The 17,279-nt window shown below is 45.5% G+C and overlaps 5 protein-coding genes across 13 annotated transcripts; 2 read left to right on the top strand and 3 right to left on the bottom strand.

Moving 5' to 3' along the window:
• The first annotated feature begins 46 nt into the window (after positions 1 to 46).
• Positions 47 to 1,396, top strand: LOC120443954 (aldo-keto reductase family 1 member B1). Its single transcript, XM_039623411.2, has one exon. The coding sequence runs from the start codon at positions 228 to 230 to the stop codon at positions 1,161 to 1,163; it is 936 nt and encodes a 311-aa protein (XP_039479345.1). The 5' UTR covers positions 47 to 227; the 3' UTR covers positions 1,164 to 1,396.
• Positions 1,397 to 1,907: 511 nt separating this feature from the next.
• On the top strand, positions 1,908 to 2,705 carry LOC120443957 (CDGSH iron-sulfur domain-containing protein 3, mitochondrial). The gene is made up of 4 exons (XM_039623413.1): positions 1,908 to 2,067; positions 2,128 to 2,272; positions 2,353 to 2,446; positions 2,507 to 2,705. The coding sequence occupies exons 1-4, from the start codon at positions 2,020 to 2,022 to the stop codon at positions 2,628 to 2,630; spliced, it is 411 nt and encodes a 136-aa protein (XP_039479347.1). The 5' UTR covers positions 1,908 to 2,019; the 3' UTR covers positions 2,631 to 2,705.
• A 262-nt stretch (positions 2,706 to 2,967) lies between these two features.
• On the bottom strand, positions 2,968 to 9,735 carry LOC120443953 (microtubule-associated protein RP/EB family member 1). Of its 8 annotated transcripts, none has more exons than XM_039623408.2 (8): positions 6,968 to 7,121; positions 6,406 to 6,558; positions 6,189 to 6,334; positions 5,676 to 5,952; positions 4,195 to 4,337; positions 4,058 to 4,140; positions 3,925 to 3,997; positions 2,968 to 3,856 (listed from the first exon to the last, which is right to left on the bottom strand). In XM_039623408.2, coding segments are annotated over exons 1-8 (927 nt in total). In that variant the 5' UTR covers positions 6,969 to 7,121; the 3' UTR covers positions 2,968 to 3,805. The 8 variants fall into 8 exon arrangements, with proteins under 8 accessions (XP_039479342.1, XP_039479344.1, XP_039479343.1 ...); XM_039623410.2 differs by lacking the exon at positions 5,676 to 5,952 and adding an exon at positions 4,610 to 4,868 and having other exon boundaries at positions 4,195 to 4,334; positions 6,968 to 7,120; XM_039623409.2 differs by lacking the exon at positions 5,676 to 5,952 and adding an exon at positions 4,610 to 4,868 and having other exon boundaries at positions 6,968 to 7,119.
• Positions 9,736 to 10,041: 306 nt separating this feature from the next.
• LOC120443951 (probable methylcrotonoyl-CoA carboxylase beta chain, mitochondrial) lies at positions 10,042 to 12,602 on the bottom strand. The gene is made up of 4 exons (XM_039623400.2): positions 12,376 to 12,602; positions 12,063 to 12,316; positions 10,877 to 11,757; positions 10,042 to 10,817 (listed from the first exon to the last, which is right to left on the bottom strand). The coding sequence occupies exons 1-4, from the start codon at positions 12,499 to 12,501 to the stop codon at positions 10,342 to 10,344; spliced, it is 1,737 nt and encodes a 578-aa protein (XP_039479334.1). The 5' UTR covers positions 12,502 to 12,602; the 3' UTR covers positions 10,042 to 10,341.
• A 517-nt stretch (positions 12,603 to 13,119) lies between these two features.
• On the bottom strand, positions 13,120 to 17,165 carry LOC120443950 (protein phtf). Of its 2 annotated transcripts, XM_039623398.1 has the most exons (8): positions 16,893 to 17,165; positions 16,210 to 16,274; positions 16,007 to 16,146; positions 15,445 to 15,952; positions 14,459 to 15,396; positions 14,204 to 14,382; positions 13,789 to 14,145; positions 13,120 to 13,723 (listed from the first exon to the last, which is right to left on the bottom strand). In XM_039623398.1, exons 2-8 carry the CDS (start codon positions 16,233 to 16,235, stop codon positions 13,238 to 13,240), a joined length of 2,634 nt encoding a protein of 877 aa, XP_039479332.1. In that variant the 5' UTR covers positions 16,236 to 16,274; positions 16,893 to 17,165; the 3' UTR covers positions 13,120 to 13,237. The 2 variants fall into 2 exon arrangements, with proteins under 2 accessions (XP_039479332.1, XP_039479333.1); XM_039623399.1 differs by lacking the exon at positions 16,893 to 17,165 and having other exon boundaries at positions 16,210 to 16,287.
• Positions 17,166 to 17,279: the final 114 nt, after the last annotated feature.

The following is a 17,279-nucleotide window of genomic DNA, read 5'->3' as shown; positions in this document are numbered from 1 at the left end:
GGTTGGGAATATCCGCGCCTTGTCCGTGACGTCACCGGATGACACGGCAGCTGCTCGGCCGCCGTGACAAAATCACCGAAACCGGCTGAGCGGGCCAACAGTTGTCCGCGAAGCTTTCGACGAGCTGGAACAGATAGAGATTGAATCGTAAGAAAGGCGTAATCGCACTGGTTTAGACTTAGAAGCGTCCAATTTGCACAGCGTTAATTATCAGCGCCAGCGACACGATGACCAATCTAGCTCCCACCATCCGGCTGAACAACGGGCGCGAGATGCCCGTCCTGGGCCTGGGCACATGGAAGTCCTTCGAGTCGGACGCATACCACTCGACGCGCCACGCCCTTGACGTGGGCTACCGGCACCTGGACACCGCCTTTGTCTACGAGAACGAGGCAGAGGTGGGCCAGGCGATCTCCGAGAAGATCGCTGAGGGAGTGGTCATTCGCGAGGAGGTCTTCGTAACCACCAAGCTGGGCGGAATCCATCACGACCCTGCACTGGTGGAGCGCGCCTGTCGCCTGAGCCTGAGCAATCTGGGTCTGGAGTACGTGGACCTCTATCTAATGCACATGCCGGTGGGCCAGAAGTTCCACAACGACAGCAACGTGCACGGAACCCTGGAGCTGACGGACGTGGACTACCTGGATACCTGGCGCGAAATGGAGAAGCTGGTGGACCTCGGTCTGACGCGCAGCATCGGCCTGTCCAACTTTAACGCCGCCCAGACGGAGCGAGTGCTGGCGAATTGCCGCATCCAGCCGGTGGTGAACCAGGTGGAGTGCCATCCAGGCTTCCAGCAGCGCCAGCTTCGGGAACATGCCAAGCGCCACGGCCTGGTCATTTGCGCCTACTGCCCCCTGGCTCGTCCCCAGCCCGCTCGACAGTGGCCGCCCTTCCTCTACGACGAGCATGCCCAGAATCTGGCCAAGAAATACGGCCGGAGCCCGGCCCAGATCTGCCTGCGTTATCTTGTCCAGCTGGGCGTGGTGCCACTGCCCAAATCGTCGAACAGAGCCCGCATCGAGGAGAACTTCCGTGTCTTCGACTTTGAGCTGAGTCCAGAAGACGTTGCCGGCATGGAGCAGTATCACACCGGGCAGCGCACGGTGCCCTTCTCGGGGATGTCGGGGCATAAGTACTACCCGTTCCACGATGAGTTTTAGCCAAGCTCAGGGGTGTCCCAGAAATCTCGGTTTCCGCGTTATTGGCTTGGAATGCAAACGAAAAGTGTGGTATTCCATGTTGGATGTTTGTTTTAGTTGTTTACTCAAAGTTAAAAAGGTTTCCGGTAAACCGATGCCATTCATTTCCCTTAATATTTCATTGGAAGAGGTTCGTAAGACACCCCCGCATATGTAGTATTTGTATTGTAAAATAAAGTATATTACGTAGAAGATCTCGAGGCGGTCGAGCTAATCAGTTTGTCTAACGGGGCCGCTTGATAAATCGTGTTATCTGGAAGAATTCGGCGTGTGCGCCAGTCGGTAGGAATTTAGAATTCCAAGTCAAGTATGGGGCACAATACGAGCTTTCATTCAGATGAATGTCTGTGATAGGCCGCTGAAATACCTGTAAACGAAAAGAGACATTTCTAGGTGCATCGGAATCATATCTCCGCTTATCAGTTGAACAGATTCTGGAATTGTGAAATCAAATTTCAAATTGGCGACCTTGGGCAGCGATAACGGCAGATAGAGCATCGTGAGCTGTAGAGCTGTAGACATTTAGCCGGGACGTTTAACAGCACTGTGCTTGGCAGTCTGGCAGCACTGTCCAGTTTCCACATCTTTAATTTATTTTCTTTTTCGCTACCAGAATGACATATCCCGTCAACATTGTACATTACAACGGGTGTACATTAAAGCAATAACTATCAATACTCCCCCCGATGAGCCCATTTTAAACTGGTAAAAATAATAGTGTGCCCATGCGTCACCATAGCACCGATGACAACATATCGATACTTTTGACCGTGCAATTATCAGCTTAAATAAAGAACCAAAATAAATAAGCGTTAACATGTCAATGATACTACGACGAAACCAGGGGGCGTTCTGGTTGCTCAAGGTAAGCTTCCCAAAACTGAGAAAAATCTTCCTATGACTTCATAGCATTACTTCCGTGCAGGCCTGCTACAGTTTCAGCGCAAAACCGGGGGACTCAGCCAAAACAATTCCCAAGAACTTGCTCGAGGATAAGCAAACGGCCGTTCTGCAAAAGGAGAACGGTGCGATCTTCGACAAGCGACCCTTCAAAATCCACCTGGAAAAAGGTACTATTCAGAAATCCCAGCAAACCGGTGCCTAGAAAACAAGTACATATTTACATAACCACAACTCGTGATTCCAACAGATAAAACCTACAGCTGGTGCCTGTGCGGCAAGTCCAAGTCTCAGCCCCTCTGCGATGGAGTGCACAAGAACGAGTTCCTGAAGATCAAGCAGAGGTATGTGCTTGAGCCAGAGCTATAGTACCGAAGTAATACCGCTTTGCATTAATTTTCTAGGCCCATACGATTCAAGGTGGAAAAGTCGGGAGACTACTGGCTCTGCAACTGCAAACAGACCACCCACAGACCCTTCTGCGACGGCACCCACAAGCAGCCACACATCCAGAGCGCCGTCAAATAGTTTACCTGAAATCAAATTCGTTGAACTGCTCTGCCCCCGTGTGCGAAAATGAGAAATGCATTAATTTTGAATCAAGCAACACATGTTTTTATTCTAGAATCTAGATTATAGATCGTAGGTGGTACACCCCACTGATGCTCCTCAATGGTGTTGGTGTGTGCGAGCATAATCATACATATTTGTGTCTGTCGAAAACACAGTTTGACTAATATGTGAGTGTGGTTGGTGTGTTAACAAATTATTTACAATGATTAGAGAAGAGAAATGAAGGGTAGACAGTTTCCGCTTGGGGTAATTTATCCGTGCGTTGTGATTTGAAAGCCAGAAATCAAAAAGGTGTGTTTAGAAAATAGAAGGACGTTCGCTTTTATTCAAACTTCAACGAGTTCTGCCTGTATTACACATAAATATAGAACTTAAAAAATTGAGAGCAAAAATCACTTATTTTATACAATCATTTTGTTATGAAGCCAATTATTTAAATATAGAAATTGAAAGTACAAAATACCGTTTGCTGAACATAATGTAAGATTAGACAAATTCGGCTCTTGTGATCCACTACATACAACACTCAAAACGACTAAAGTCAGCTAGTAAAAAGTTCAACTTATACAAAACTTATAAATGTGTTTAAAAGGATATAAATGTGTAAACCATGTGATACAAAGAGCGAAGCTAAATCATAGAAAACTTTTAAGCTGAGCATTTTAAATTTTCTTAATTACGAGGAGTTTGTCTAGCTTTCAAAAAATTTTGAAAAGGGTAGGCTGGCTTTCTATTAGATAGTGAGATTTTGTTTCGTTTATTCCGCTAAAATACAAACAATTTATATATGAAATGGTTTATGATGTTCACACTCATCGGCAACAGCAGCAAAACTTTCTTGGGCACAATTTTGAATCGAAAAAAAAATCCCGTCTCTATCTCTTGAGCAGCGACGCGTTCGTATCAAAGAAATGTTTAAAGAATAACTATTTAATCACGTGGCGCTCCTGTTGTCAGCCTCGGCTTAGGAAATCAAAAACTCTGCATTTGTTAGTCTTCTAGTTTTTGCTTAACGAATCCTTGGTTTCTGTCTAAATAATAAACTCTGTCCCCTTCATCATGCTTCTTGACTTATGTTTTGAATATGTATGCAGCAAATGAATTTAGTGGGTTTTCGTTCTCGGTTTAAATTAATACTCCTCGTCCTCTGGTGGTGCATCGTCAGGCGGCGCAAATCCATCCTGAAAATAGAAATTATAAGTCTAAGCGATTGCAGAGCCATGTAAAAAAGAGTACAGACTTGTCCTACCTCAGTCGCATATAAAATGTCCAAAATCTTTTGGATGATCGGATGCGCCTCGGCGTCATCGGCTTCTTGGCAACTAAAATAATAATACGAAGTAGAAGTGTCCTTAGTTGAAAATATTTGCTTCTATACTCACAGAATTTCAATATCCCGCAACTTGGAGAAGTAAAAGTCGCGCTCCTTTTCCAATCCCTCCAGGTTTATGCGCATATCCATGACCTGGTCTTGAATATTAGTATCGGTTTTTTGCTTATCTTCTTGTTCTTGACCCACCTGGTTTGACATCTCTTCTATTTGCTGATTGTTGACTGAATTGCTCGCGTCGTTCTTCTTGACCGTGCCCGTGCTGTTGGCACCGGCGTTTAACCTGCTCACAGGGGCTGCGTTGTTCGTGCGTGGCAGCACCTTGGAGACTGCTTGAATGGGCAAAACGAGCGAGGTTAGTATGCAAACATCCAGGCCGCAGACATAAAACCATAAGGAATCGACAAACGTGAAGCACAGACAGCATGTGACTTCTTTTCGTGCTTTCGTGTAAGCTTGGATGATGTGCATTTAGTTTCTTAATGTTTACAAAATCTACAAGCGATATGTACAATTGTCTGACCATGTGGATAATGCGTACGATAATGAAAGGAGAGATAGCGATAGGAAGTATCAATTGGGGTACCAAACCAAAACAACATACTAGGCTTCACTGTAGACGTCGTTGCCGGGCGTGTCGTTGCCGTTGGGCCACGCCGATAGCTGCTGGACACGCCGCTGGCCGCCGTGCCGGGCAGCGACTTCCCCGCTCCCGATCCGAAACCCATTGGGGCTCCCTCGCGCACCGCACTGGCATCGTAGTCCCTGCCATCGTAATTGGCGTCGAAGAACTTTTTAAACCATTGCAAAAACTCGAAATTGTCTTGGAATCGACCCTTGATTAATTTGTCAATGGGTATAATCTAAAAGTAAAATGAGCGAGAAATATGCAGACAGGTGAGAGAGTGTGTAGTGAATCCAAATGCAATGGAAACAAAGAATAAACAAACAAACAAATGAATTTGGGAAAACAGAACTCTTTGGCCAGCCAAAGCACCAGATAACAAGATGTGTATAAATTATAACTTTGCAATGCTGCAGGGATAAGGAATGTTAAAGTTAAAGTTAAATTAAACTCAGATACGCACACGATTATACCAATTGCTGGTTTAACCTCTAAGAACGTGTGATTGAAAATTAGAAAAAATCGTAAAAGCAGGCTTTATAGTACAATTTGATTGATTTTCAGGAATATAAAGCCACTTCCACAGATATGATGTAAAGAGTTGTTGCTTTTAACCTTGTAGTACGGAATTCTTGTACACTAAAAATGGTAAACAAATTCGCAGTTGGGAATTTGATCGCATTTGCCTCAGCATTAAAGATTATGGGTGTGTGACTATAGTACATAGATATAAATATTTGGGTTTTTCCCATCACTGTACGGGGATGAAGAGGAGTTAGTGCGTTGGATGTGGGACAACAACAGATCCTCCGACATGTGTGCTGTGTGCTTGGATGCGACTAAATGTGTGTGCGTTTTGTGTAGTACTTGGTGCTCCAGCAGCTCAAGGCCAGTGGTGTTGGTAGTGTTTTGTAGGGTGTTGTGTGGCATCCCAGTTTTGCCTGGTTCCGCTGCGTGCTTCACGTTCGTTCCCTTCGCAACTCAAATGAAATGGCAAACAAATGGCTCCTTCACTCCGGAGTTCGTGGCCTCGACAGAACCGTACCAGTTGAAGCGATGACCCGTGCTGGCATTCGTCCGCTGCCAGCTGGAGGCTGCAATGGCCGCCGGTGCATCAGATGGAGATCGTTGTTGCTGCTGCCCACGCCACTGCCTCCGTTGCTGCCGTGTCCGTTGCCATTGCCCAGCTTGACTCCGCCACGCTGAGACACGGGGTCGTACTCGCGACCGTCATAATTGGCGTCGAAGAACTTTTTAAACCATTGAAGAAACTCAAAGTTGTCTTGAAAGCGTCCCTTAATCAGTTTATCAACTGGAATGATCTGTGGTTGTCGGTGTGTTTGCGTAGTCGTGTAGTTCATTTGTAACGGAAATCGTAGTTAGTTACAACATACAAGAGTTTATTGGTACAGTGGACATATGCTTATAGCGACGCTGTAAGCGCTTCCACTGTACCGTGCCCATTTTTCCACTTTTCATTCTTCGGATTGGGTGGATTTGTGTGTCAAAATAAAAAAGGTTCGAAAAATACGAAAGTTATCTAAGCGAGCGGGCATACCTTATCCACAGACATCTTCTTGAAGCCCGCCTGCAATATCTTGAAGTTCTGAATGTACTCGTGCTCCAGATTGGTACGAAATTTGACACGCTTTACGGGCACTGAATTGGGGAACAACATGTCCATGAACTGACAGTAAGCGGCACCTAAAAATGGGAAGCGTAGGTTGATCGCGGCACACACTAGGCACTTCGTAGACAAGTCAGTGGGCATTTACCTGTGCAGAGTTCCTCGATCTTTGAGAATTGCGACTGGAGGCAATCGTTAACCCAGGCTAGCATGTCGTGGCGCGAGAGATTCTCTGACGTCACATTTGTGGAGTAAACGTTAACAGCCATGATATTGGTGTCCTCTGGTTTATTGAGCGGCACTGAAACGAAGATGCAAAAGGCTGGTTAGTTATAAGTTGGTAACTGCACAGTGGCGGCTCCACATGCAGTCCGTGTGGGAGTGCTAGCGCCATGAACGGCTCTTAATTGCGGCGAATTATAATTGTTTTGGCTCGGGGTGCATTGAAGCGTGTCCCATGTGCGTGCTCAATATCAAGATCACGATAATCATCAGCAAAGCAAACGGCAACCGGGAACGCCAAATGATTGCTATTGGACATGTTACCGTTGCACACTCATTCCACGAATCTGCAGAATTTGTTCCTTCGAAAGTAGTTTGGCTGGTTGGCTCTGAACCGAACAGTCCGCGCTACAAATAGGCCTTTCCATACCAAATGGTAATTATCTTACTTCCCGGAATGATCATAACAATCTGACCGATGCACTTACTATTTGTGTTTATCCGTAGCAATCTTCTTTTAATAAATCTCAATGTGCAAAATTAAAACGAACTGTAAAAGTTACTTTTGTTTTCCTTATATTTCGTTCTACGCTCGTCTGTGACTTACTGGTAGGACTAGTACAAACTAATGTAGCTTGGAAAACTTAAATGAACATCAACATTCTCAAGGCCTGTTTTTGTACTATTATTTTTAAAAATGTATGTATGTAAAATGTATATTTAAAATCACTTATTCGTAAAGACATAGAGTCACACATACTGCGTTTTATGCCCCCAAACATACTTATTCGCCAGTGCCCGATAATAAATAAGTTTGCAGTATCTTTGCTTTCGCCAAGCTCACGATATGGATAAATCCTTTAGAATCGCAAGCAAAGTTATTCTGAACTTTAGAAGATAATTACTCCTCAGACCTCGACACATCTCGACACTTACGAGAGCATAAACGGCAATCAAACGAAATGGCTGGCAAGTGGAAAGAAAATGCTACGCGGATACTGGATCAGGCGAACAATGAACTTGCACTGTTGACCGCTACTATGCGTCCACATCGCTTCGATTCGTTGAGACGCGAAAATGGAGATTACTCATGGACCGCGTCACTGGCATTATCAATGTCAGCCTGGCCAGCAGGCACATACAGAATGGGCAATCTAACGTGGGCCAGCTAGATAAAGAATTAGCCGGCATTTCGGAGCCGGCCTATAAATACATCGACTCTCATCGGCCGTGGGCCTTTCGGTGTTTACGTAAAACTACGACTCTCCACCTTTTCGCTGCGCAAGTGTACGGTGCATTGACCCGAAAGGGCGGAACTCCAATTCAAATGCGGAGCGATTTGCTGCTCGTTTATTGATTTAAGTGCCCCCTGCCAGAGAAGGCACAACAATAGAGTGCCCCAAATACAAGTAGGGATTACTACACAGGGGAATACTGTTTTCTATTAAGAAATCATATACTGTTTTTACGATCTTAATAAATAACGCATTCCAATTGCATACATTAGGTATAAGTGTCAGTTAAATCTGAATTCGTACATGTATCATTACATTATCACAATGCTTAACCTGTAGAGCTATTTAAAAAATCTAAACTTTCTATGGAAAATTGTATTTCAAATCAGATCTTTATTTTGACTATCAAACCGTTTCGGTTAGTTAATTTCCTTGCATTTTGAATCAAACTAAAAAATCAAAGCTAGACAAAAGTGTATGAAAGATCTGTTGCTTGTTTGTTTTTTTTTTCCATGAAAATTTCTCTTAAATCAGTGACTTTTTAAAAAACCTACTTTCCATAAATACGAATGATTATTTGCATCTCATAAGATGGGGAGACATAAAATGGAAGTTGCTGTTTAGATTTAAATTTCGAGCATTCCATTTTCATGACAGCGCTATTGAGTCATATGTCGATAACTCATTATATCCACAAAATTCCTAGTTGGTAAGTCGCTGATGTGTGACATTTCGATTCGAGACACTACGGAATGGATGACCCAGCCTATGGTTTTTTTTGCCAGTGTAGTTTGTTGCGCCTGTCATAGCTCAGTGTGCATGTGTGTGGGTGTGGGCGCATGCAGCGGAAGTTGGAAGAAAACAGAAAAGAGGAGCGAAACAGGGAATTAGTGGCCAAGCCGAAGTTTTCCAATTCTATCCCAAATCCCCAGTTGTTAAAACAATCTGATCAGGGTGGAAGGGAAGCGTGTGTCAACAACAATAAGCTGTTTGAGCAACAAATAAGCATTCCGATACTATGAGCGAAATCAGACCGAGACTGTGGGTGAGTGTTTTTGAGTTAAAACCAAAATACAAAAAAAAAGCGGCATTCTAGTAGAGCAACATCGGGAAGGCCAAAAAGTTGCGTCGGCGTAGCCCATTATAATTAAGCCAATAAAAATAGTAACTTGAGCTAAATGAAAACAAAACAAGTCCGAGAATTGTTGGTAACTGCACAGCTCACACACACACGCACGCGCAATCTGAAGAAATGCGGGGGCTTGACAGATAAGCCGTAGAAGAATGACGTCATCGAAACAGTGGCTTTAACTCAGAGAATATGGTTTTACCGATTTTCCAGCCGTTGCGATCATCGGAAAAGGGGCAGTGGTAGGGGTAGGACACCATCCACCATATATGTACACTGCACGGGAATTTTTGCGGCCTCTTTTTTTGCGGCTGTGGCAGGCACACACTCATGTACAAACGCTTGCCGAGATGACAGTCAGTCTCACTTGCATGGAACCAGGATGGGAAATTTTATTTTTGGAGGAGGAAACGAAGCAGCAGCAGACGACATTTAAATATACAATGCACACGCACGCACACAAGCGCACGCAGGCTCCGCGATGTACAGCTATTTGGCCCAAGTGTGCACTTGAAGTTTTCGACAGAGTTATTTTAAATCGCCACATACCGATGAACTTTCTTTTCTGCTGACGCTACTTCTAGGTTTGCCATTTCTTTTTCTCTTCTTTTTTTTGCGAAAAAGTCGAGGAGCCGCACACTCACACACATACACGGAGAGAGATACACGCACTGACTCATGCAGACGCAGAGGCATATTCATCCGGTGAATCCTCCGATCCTCTGATAAACTCACCTAATCAGTTGGTTGTTTTCCTTCGGCCGAGGGATAACTATATGGTTCCTGACTTTAAACAAAGAAATACTAATTCTATGACGACAGTCTTCTGCTAAACGAGCGAGCGCTAGGGATGTAAAATGTACACTGATGCATCGGCCGCCCAGCGCAGGTCCGCATGGGCTATCGATAGCCGCTAGAGATGGACGATAGCGCTCGGTGCAGAATTCAGCGATTTGTCAGTTATTTTTGAAAATGTTGATTAAATGTACGAGAGCTGGAAATTTACCAAACGAACATGAGTCGTTTTCAGAAAAGGTCCAATGTCTATTTATACTTAGCTTCACTTAAAGTGTAACAGTGGAATAGGCTATATAGGCGGATTTGTAAAATCATTGTTACTGGTTGTATTTAAAAAAACATTCTAAATAATAATAAAAGCAATAATTTGGCTTTCAACACCTAATGCCAACATCTACTGTTAATTTCAAAATATCATACTGTTTTTATTTTTCGTTTTCCGTATTTGTAAAATCGCTGAAACTTATGACATCAACATTAGTTCATTTGCACAGGAAATAAAAAGTAGATTAGCAAATTAAAAATTGGTTCATAAGCTTAAAACGATTTAACACGTCCGGTACCTAATGAACACTCAATTGTACATAACATAGTTAATGATTGTCTTAACGCTAATAAATGCAATAGTTTCAAAATCAAGGCTGGCATTAAATGCCTGTAAATGCTCTCCGACTACATTTCTCTAGCATGCAAATTGAATTTACATGCGGAAGACTCCAAACTTGGTACTTTGACCGGCGTTGTTCAAGGCTGCTTTCAGGCTGAGGCCGAGGATCTGACGGGTGTTGGCCGGATCAATGATGCCGTCGTCCCACAGACGAGCCGTACTGTAGTAGGGCGAGCCCTCCGCTTCGAACATTTCCACAATGGGAGCCTTCAACTTTTGGGCTTCCTCCTCGCTGAACTCCTTGCCTGCTCGCTTGCGTTGATCTTCGGTGATCTGAGCCATAACATTGGCTGCCTGAGTTCCGCCCATCACGGAGATGCGAGAATTTGGCCACATGTATAGGAAACGAGGCGAATAGGCCCTACCACACATGCCGTAATTGCCCGCTCCGTAGGATCCCCCAATTATCACCGTGAATTTGGGAACATTAGCGCAGGCGACTGCAGTGACCATCTTAGCTCCGTTTTTGGCAATACCATGGGCTTCTGCATCGCGCCCCACCATGAAACCTAAATAGATCGATAGTCCGGTTAGAAAAGACGTCTAGCCACATTACATATCAACTCACCAGTAATGTTTTGCAGGAAAACGAGCGGTATCTTGCGCTGTGCGCACAACTGAATGAAGTGGGCGCCTTTAAGTGCGCTCTCCGAGAAAAGGACTCCATTGTTTCCGACTATTCCGACTGTGTGACCATATAGCTTGGCAAATCCGCACACCAAGGTCTCACCATATAGCTTCTTAAACTCTGTAAAGCGGCTTCCGTCGACGATGCGCGCAATCACGTCGCGGACGTCAAAGCTTTTGGTTAGATTAGGACCCACGATGCCGTACAGCTCTCGTGCGTCGTAGCGCGGTTCTTCTATGGCAGACGGCGATGTAGCATTCTGGAAATTGGCTTGACTTGAGTGCATCAGATGATCGTTATACGAATTTGTGGCGGGTAAGTTCAAGTTGCTCACAATCTGCCGGGCTAGATACAAGGCGTGTTCGTCGTCCACGGCATAGTGGTCGGTGACCCCAGAAATCTTGCAGTGCAGGTCTGCTCCTCCCAGATCTTCTGCAGACACCTCCTCTCCAGTAGCCGCCTTCACCAGCGGCGGACCTGCTAGAAATATGGTTCCCTGCTTCTTAACAATGATGCTTTCATCGGCCATTGCTGGTACGTAAGCTCCTCCGGCCGTGCAGCTGCCCATAACTACGGCGATCTGAGGAATTCCCTGGGCCGACATGTTCGCCTGGTTATAGAAGATGCGTCCGAAGTGCAATTTGTCTGGAAAGACATCCGCCTGGCGCGGCAGGTTGGCGCCACCCGAGTCCACAAGATAAATGCAAGGCAAGTGGTTTTCTTGAGCAATCTCTTGGGCGCGCAAATGCTTCTTAACGGTAATGGGATAGTAGCTTCCACCTTTCACAGTGGCGTCGTTGGCCACAACCAAACATTCGGTTCTATAATAAGAATTTCGTATTATTTCTGATAATTTTAAACTATTTCGTACATAATGTATGAGTACCTATTTTTCAAATTCATTTGCACAAACTAGGGATCTCGACTCGGCTAGTGATCCCGATTTATTAATTTCAATGACCTATTATATCCTTTTACTGTACGTGTAAAAGGTATTAAAAACTCTTGTGGCTAATGGGAGGTTATGGCTATATTATGGCTTTTGGATTCTGCAGACTAGACGTACTATGTGTGCGTTAAAAGTTATGATGTGAAACTTTGATCAACTTAGATTTAGTAGACCTACCCACAAATGCGTCCCACTCCAGTGACGATTCCCCCAGAATTGACCTTCTCTTCGCCGTATAACTCGTGTCCGGCCAAAGCACTGAGTTCCAGGAATGGCGATCCTTTATCCAGGAGCAGGTTAATGCGCTCCCTGGCCAGGAGTTTTCCTCGCGAGGTGTGTCGTTCTATGGCCTTTTGGCCGCCACCATTAAGCACCTGGCTGGTGAAGTTCCGCAGCTCGCTTACCAACCTGGCCATCTCGCTGGCATTTTCCTAGACAGTCATTGACTTAAGCAGGTGGGTAAACATAAATACAGCCTGTTTATATGCACCTTGTACTCGGCGGACTGCTTGTCTACCTCGCTGGGCAGGATGTTGGCCTCTCCCACGTGGAGCAGTCGCACCTGACTGCGCATAACTCTCGAGCAGCTCCTGAACATTCCATTAAGCCGAATCATTTTGTGGGGGAGGGATTTAATAAAAACTAAATGCGAAAATCTACACGCTATTGGAGGCGAAAGTTACGTCAGTTGTGGGCAGGCGGACTGATAACGATAACAGCAACAGCTGATCGATCGCTATAGAGTGAACTATCGATTACGCAGAGCAAACAAAGATAAGAGGCGATGCACATAGAGAAAAAATTAGTAATTCTCTATGATGTAGTTTTCAAAATTACACTGAAAACGCTTTAGAAATATTAGCATCTGGAGTGATATCTGTCCAATCACCAACAAAATTATAACCATTTTCTAGCATTCACAGCTATAGAATTGCAATTGGTATATACCAGTAAGACAAAACAAAATCTTTATTATAGTTTGCTAACATTTTTTAATTGCAACACTCTTGCTGAGACCGCCTTAGGAATTGAACTTGAGACTACAATAGGTGCACTAATTTTATGCCTAAAGTTCTATGAACTTTCATGCGAATAATTCCATTGCACAATTTGCATTAAAATGATTTGTGATTGTGCAGGTCGCTCTAGAAGGTAGGTAAATACTAATTTATATTGGTTTACGTAGTCGTAAGTGGGCTTGTTAACGCAGCTAAACAATCACTTGACAAGCATAAACATTGGCTCGCTTAAATTTATTCACTTAACTAATTTAAAGTGTAGTGTTAGATTTCTTTTAAAGCGTTTCGAAAAAGTTGTACTACAAAATATGACGGGTCTGCGCCATGCATCTGTTACTTGATCTTGATTTTATGCAACTTCAACTTGAAGCCTAAAACTTCGCTAAGCACGCCCGATAGGGCCGAGAGGATGACCACCTTGATGGTTGTGAATAGATATGGATTGGCACTTAGGCCAGAGATCTTGAATGGCGTTTCGAGTTCCTTTAGCAGATCGGCGGCCAGCTTAAGCACGCTGTTCGACACCATCAGCTCCTCCTTTTTCTTCGGCTTTCGCTCAATCTGCAGATATAAGTTTATTTGCTCCGTAATCAGCACAGACACACTTCGGTACTTGTGCTGTATCTTCTGCCCTAGGGTCATGTAGCGCAGTAGAAAGATCCCGATCGTTATGGACCAGATTAGCGCCTCCAAAGTAAGGTGTGTATGCAGATGGACCGAATCCTTTAGCCACTCGACGCTAAGGAAAGCCAGCAATAGGAGGGTTACTATGAATGCGGCGGAAACGATGATATCCACCGATCGCTGGGGCCCGCGTTTCTATGGGTTATTGATATGTATTATATATACTCTGTTCAAGAAATACGTGGTTTTTGTGCATTTACCTTTAAATATGACCTCACGCTCAGCCAGGTCTTGATGTTACGCACCTTATTCAAACGAAAGTGGGGAAGATTTGACTTTCTAGCCCTACGTGAAGAAGTGAGGTGGGAGAAGAGTTTGGCGTAAAGAAAGCGTTGTTTGAAGGTGCGTTCTGCAACGGCGAATATAATGAACAGTATAAGGGTCAGGCAAAGGCGTTGGACAAAGCCCAGAGCCAATACAGTGCGCTCCCACTGGGTGTCGCCGAAGGCAAAGCCCAGAAGGGTGAAAAACGATGCCGATGACTTCTCCCACAGAAGCTGCGGCATATTAAAGTAGCTTATCTCACTGGCCTTCTCTGCATCGCTCCCGAGTGTGACCTGAGTACATTGAAAAAGTAATAAGTAATCTACCATCAAAACCTGGGCGGTAACATACCTCGCAGAGTCGGCAGAAGATGGGAATCAATGTGAGCAGGAAGGAGAAGACCACGCCTATGTAGATGTAGTCGTTGGCTTCGCCCATTGAGTCGACGCGCTCGATTATGCAAGACGCGATCTCCAGCACGGAAAGCTGCGCCTTTTTTGCATCTCGCTGGTCCCAAATTGTACAGCTAACTTTATGTATTCAATAATATTGTGTGAATAAAGATGCAAGAAAGTTTAATCTTACGATGTAAACGGTAATACTTACTACGGTCTAGGCTGCTATGTGGATTTAGTATAGTAGTAGGGGTGATATCCAGCTCTCCAGGATCTTCGTCGCTACAGGCCGTGTGCTTTAAACCACCGTCAGAGTGATCCAGATCAGAGGTGTAACTGCAGTCTTCGCTATTTGTCGTCACCCCCATCCAGTCGGTGGCAGAGGTGGTGCACTCTTGGTTACAGGCAGAGGCGGGACTGGACATAAAGTCGGCATCATCGCACTCATCCGACTCGGCGCAACTCGTTGAGGATTCATTCCCGCGCGACTGGCTTTTCTTTTCGGTTGGAGAAGCACTGGCGGTCGCGCCGTTTGCTGTGTTTAATCGCAGACGCAGCTGATTGGTCTGGACGGGAACTGGTGGAGTAGCAACAGCCACCGCGTTTGGCAGAGGCGAATGGTTGTTGTCCTCTCCACTAGAGCTCTTTCCATTCAGACTCTCGAAGCCATCGTCCTCCCCTATGCTCCGGCGAGACTGGTAGGCTGGCTTGACCGAACACGCACTTTCTTCATCCGCCTTGGTACCCTCTTCTGCAACCTTTTTGCTAGAGGATGGCTCTTCACCGAGCTCGTAGGTAGCGTAGATCTGAATTGGCGTGTGCCAGTTGACGTTGCGTTTTTTGGGGCTTTCAGGAGCTGATCCCCCTTCCTTTCTGCTGAGATCGTAGCGTGTGTCTGCCAGGGGTTGCGGTAGCGGGCTGATTGCAGTCCTGGTCAAATAGGTCTCCTCGTTGCTGCTTCGCCTGATAACAGAGGGCGAAGGCGTAGTCGGCATGATGGGATCTGACATCGTGGGACAGGTAACATTGGGTGAAGGCGAGGGTGTGACCGGTCTGGGAAGCACTTCGATGGGGGCGGTTGCTGTTCTTCTATTTGGAAGTGATATGTTACTGCTGGCCTGGGACAGGTCAACTTCCACTTGCCGAACTCTAAAAAAAGAATTTAATGTTTGTTTTTCAAAAGAGCTTTGTTCTTACCGCACAAACTTCTTGCGGCGTCGCACCCGGTGCTCCCGGGTTGCAGCCTTGTCGCTTAAGCAGCTTACAGATATGCGACGCAGCTTGTTCTTGCTACTTCCGCCAGAGCCGCTCGTGGCGGTGTTGGTGGCTACAATCTGCGAGTGGATAAGACTGATCAGCAGGCTTAGGGCGCAAGGTATAAGCAGGGCGCTGAGGAGGTCGGCATGTTCCTCGTACTCCTTATCTGCATCCTTATCAGAGATATCTCCATCTGCCTCTGTCTGAAGCAGTGTTCCATTTGACTGCTTTTCATAGACAAGGGGCACTATACGACTGCTGTGGAGAACGTAGATAGCCCAGTTGGACAATTGTGTGAGGTAGAGGACCAGGATGAAGCCGAATGCGTTGGGCGTGGTCTGCTTGACCCACCACTGGGCATAAAGGGGCAGCAGTACATAGCGCAGAATGGCTAGGCGTATCACGGTAAGTAGCGACTGCTTGGGCTTGGCCTTGGGGAAGGTGGAACCTAAAAAAAACGGTTTAATTGTTGGGACCATTTAGGGTGTCGGGTAAAACTTGCCTCGCACCAAGTCCACATCGATTAGATCCGTCTTTAGCTTTGTGTTTTTTAAATTGACATTATTAAAGCCATCCAAGATCTTCTGTTCGACGGTCTTTTCCCATTCTTGCTTGTCATAGGTGCCGATTCTCTTCTGGTACCTACAAAAATGCAAAAGCGAAGAATTAAATAGTCCGGAGAGTAATGGAGCATTATTCGCTTACCATGCAACTATTTCATCCAATTTCATAGTAATAATCACATAAAAGCCCTCGAAGTGTCGTGCAGCCTGCGAACGAACAATGAAATCTTCAATTAGGTCTTACAGCTGCGCCGCGAAAGCCTCTAATTTACATCGGCCTGCGATAGCGAGGTGTCCGCTATCCGGATATAACTGGGGAGTAAGCCCCACCAAACCCACGTCGTCAGTTCGCGGATGGGATTTTGCCCCACATACTACACAGTCGGCGTCGAACAGCTGCTGTGCATAACGGGTTTTGCAGGCAGCAGGCCGATATCAGCCGATATCAGCTGATGACTTTCACCTTCGCCTTGCCACAGCCACGGTCCCGCACCCTGGCAAGTCTACGCCCATAGCGCGAAAGAACTGCCTCAGTATGAAGGGCCCCTTTGCCTTACCCTTATATGCCTCGACCGCCTCAAAAACCTAGAAAAGCGGACGGCAATCGGACGAACAGCTGTTTATCGGGTGGGTGGGCGTCAATGTTTATGCACACACATGCGGAAGGGGCGCAGGTATACACACAAGCGCAGGCAATTGGATTTGGTATGCGGCCCCTTCTGCAATGCTGGGTTCAAGGTGAATTGGCCACAGCACCCGCATTGTGGCCCAATCGCGGAAGCACCCGTGGGAAAAGTGGTTTTTATTCATGGATGGCGGGGTTACCTTTATTTAAACCGCGTCAAAGATTAATTTTTTTCCACCCAGGCGCGAGTTTCTTCCGTTTCCGCTGAATGCATCGATTCCTCGGTCACTTCTCTGGAAACTGTGGACACCGTCGGGTATCTGATAATTTTGAATGCACTACACACGCCGTAAAAGCGTTTGCATTTGCATTGGGGCCGAAAATATTTGGTGCGCGACAGAACAAGCGTACCGTTCCTAACGAAAAACTAAAGTGTGTGCTCACATATTCGTAAATCTCGCTCGACTGCATATTATCGATAGGTACTGTCTGGATTGTCAGCTGGCCGATGACAGCTATCGATAACAATTCAAATCCAATTGGCGGTGATATTGTTTTTAAAAATTAAGAATCCATATTTGTCCCAC

Source organism: Drosophila santomea, chromosome 2L (assembly GCF_016746245.2).
Source record: "Drosophila santomea strain STO CAGO 1482 chromosome 2L, Prin_Dsan_1.1, whole genome shotgun sequence".
NCBI lineage: Eukaryota > Metazoa > Arthropoda > Insecta > Diptera > Drosophilidae > Drosophila > Drosophila santomea.
Note: the sequence above shows the minus strand (reverse complement) of the source record. Positions and strands in the feature narration are given on the sequence as shown.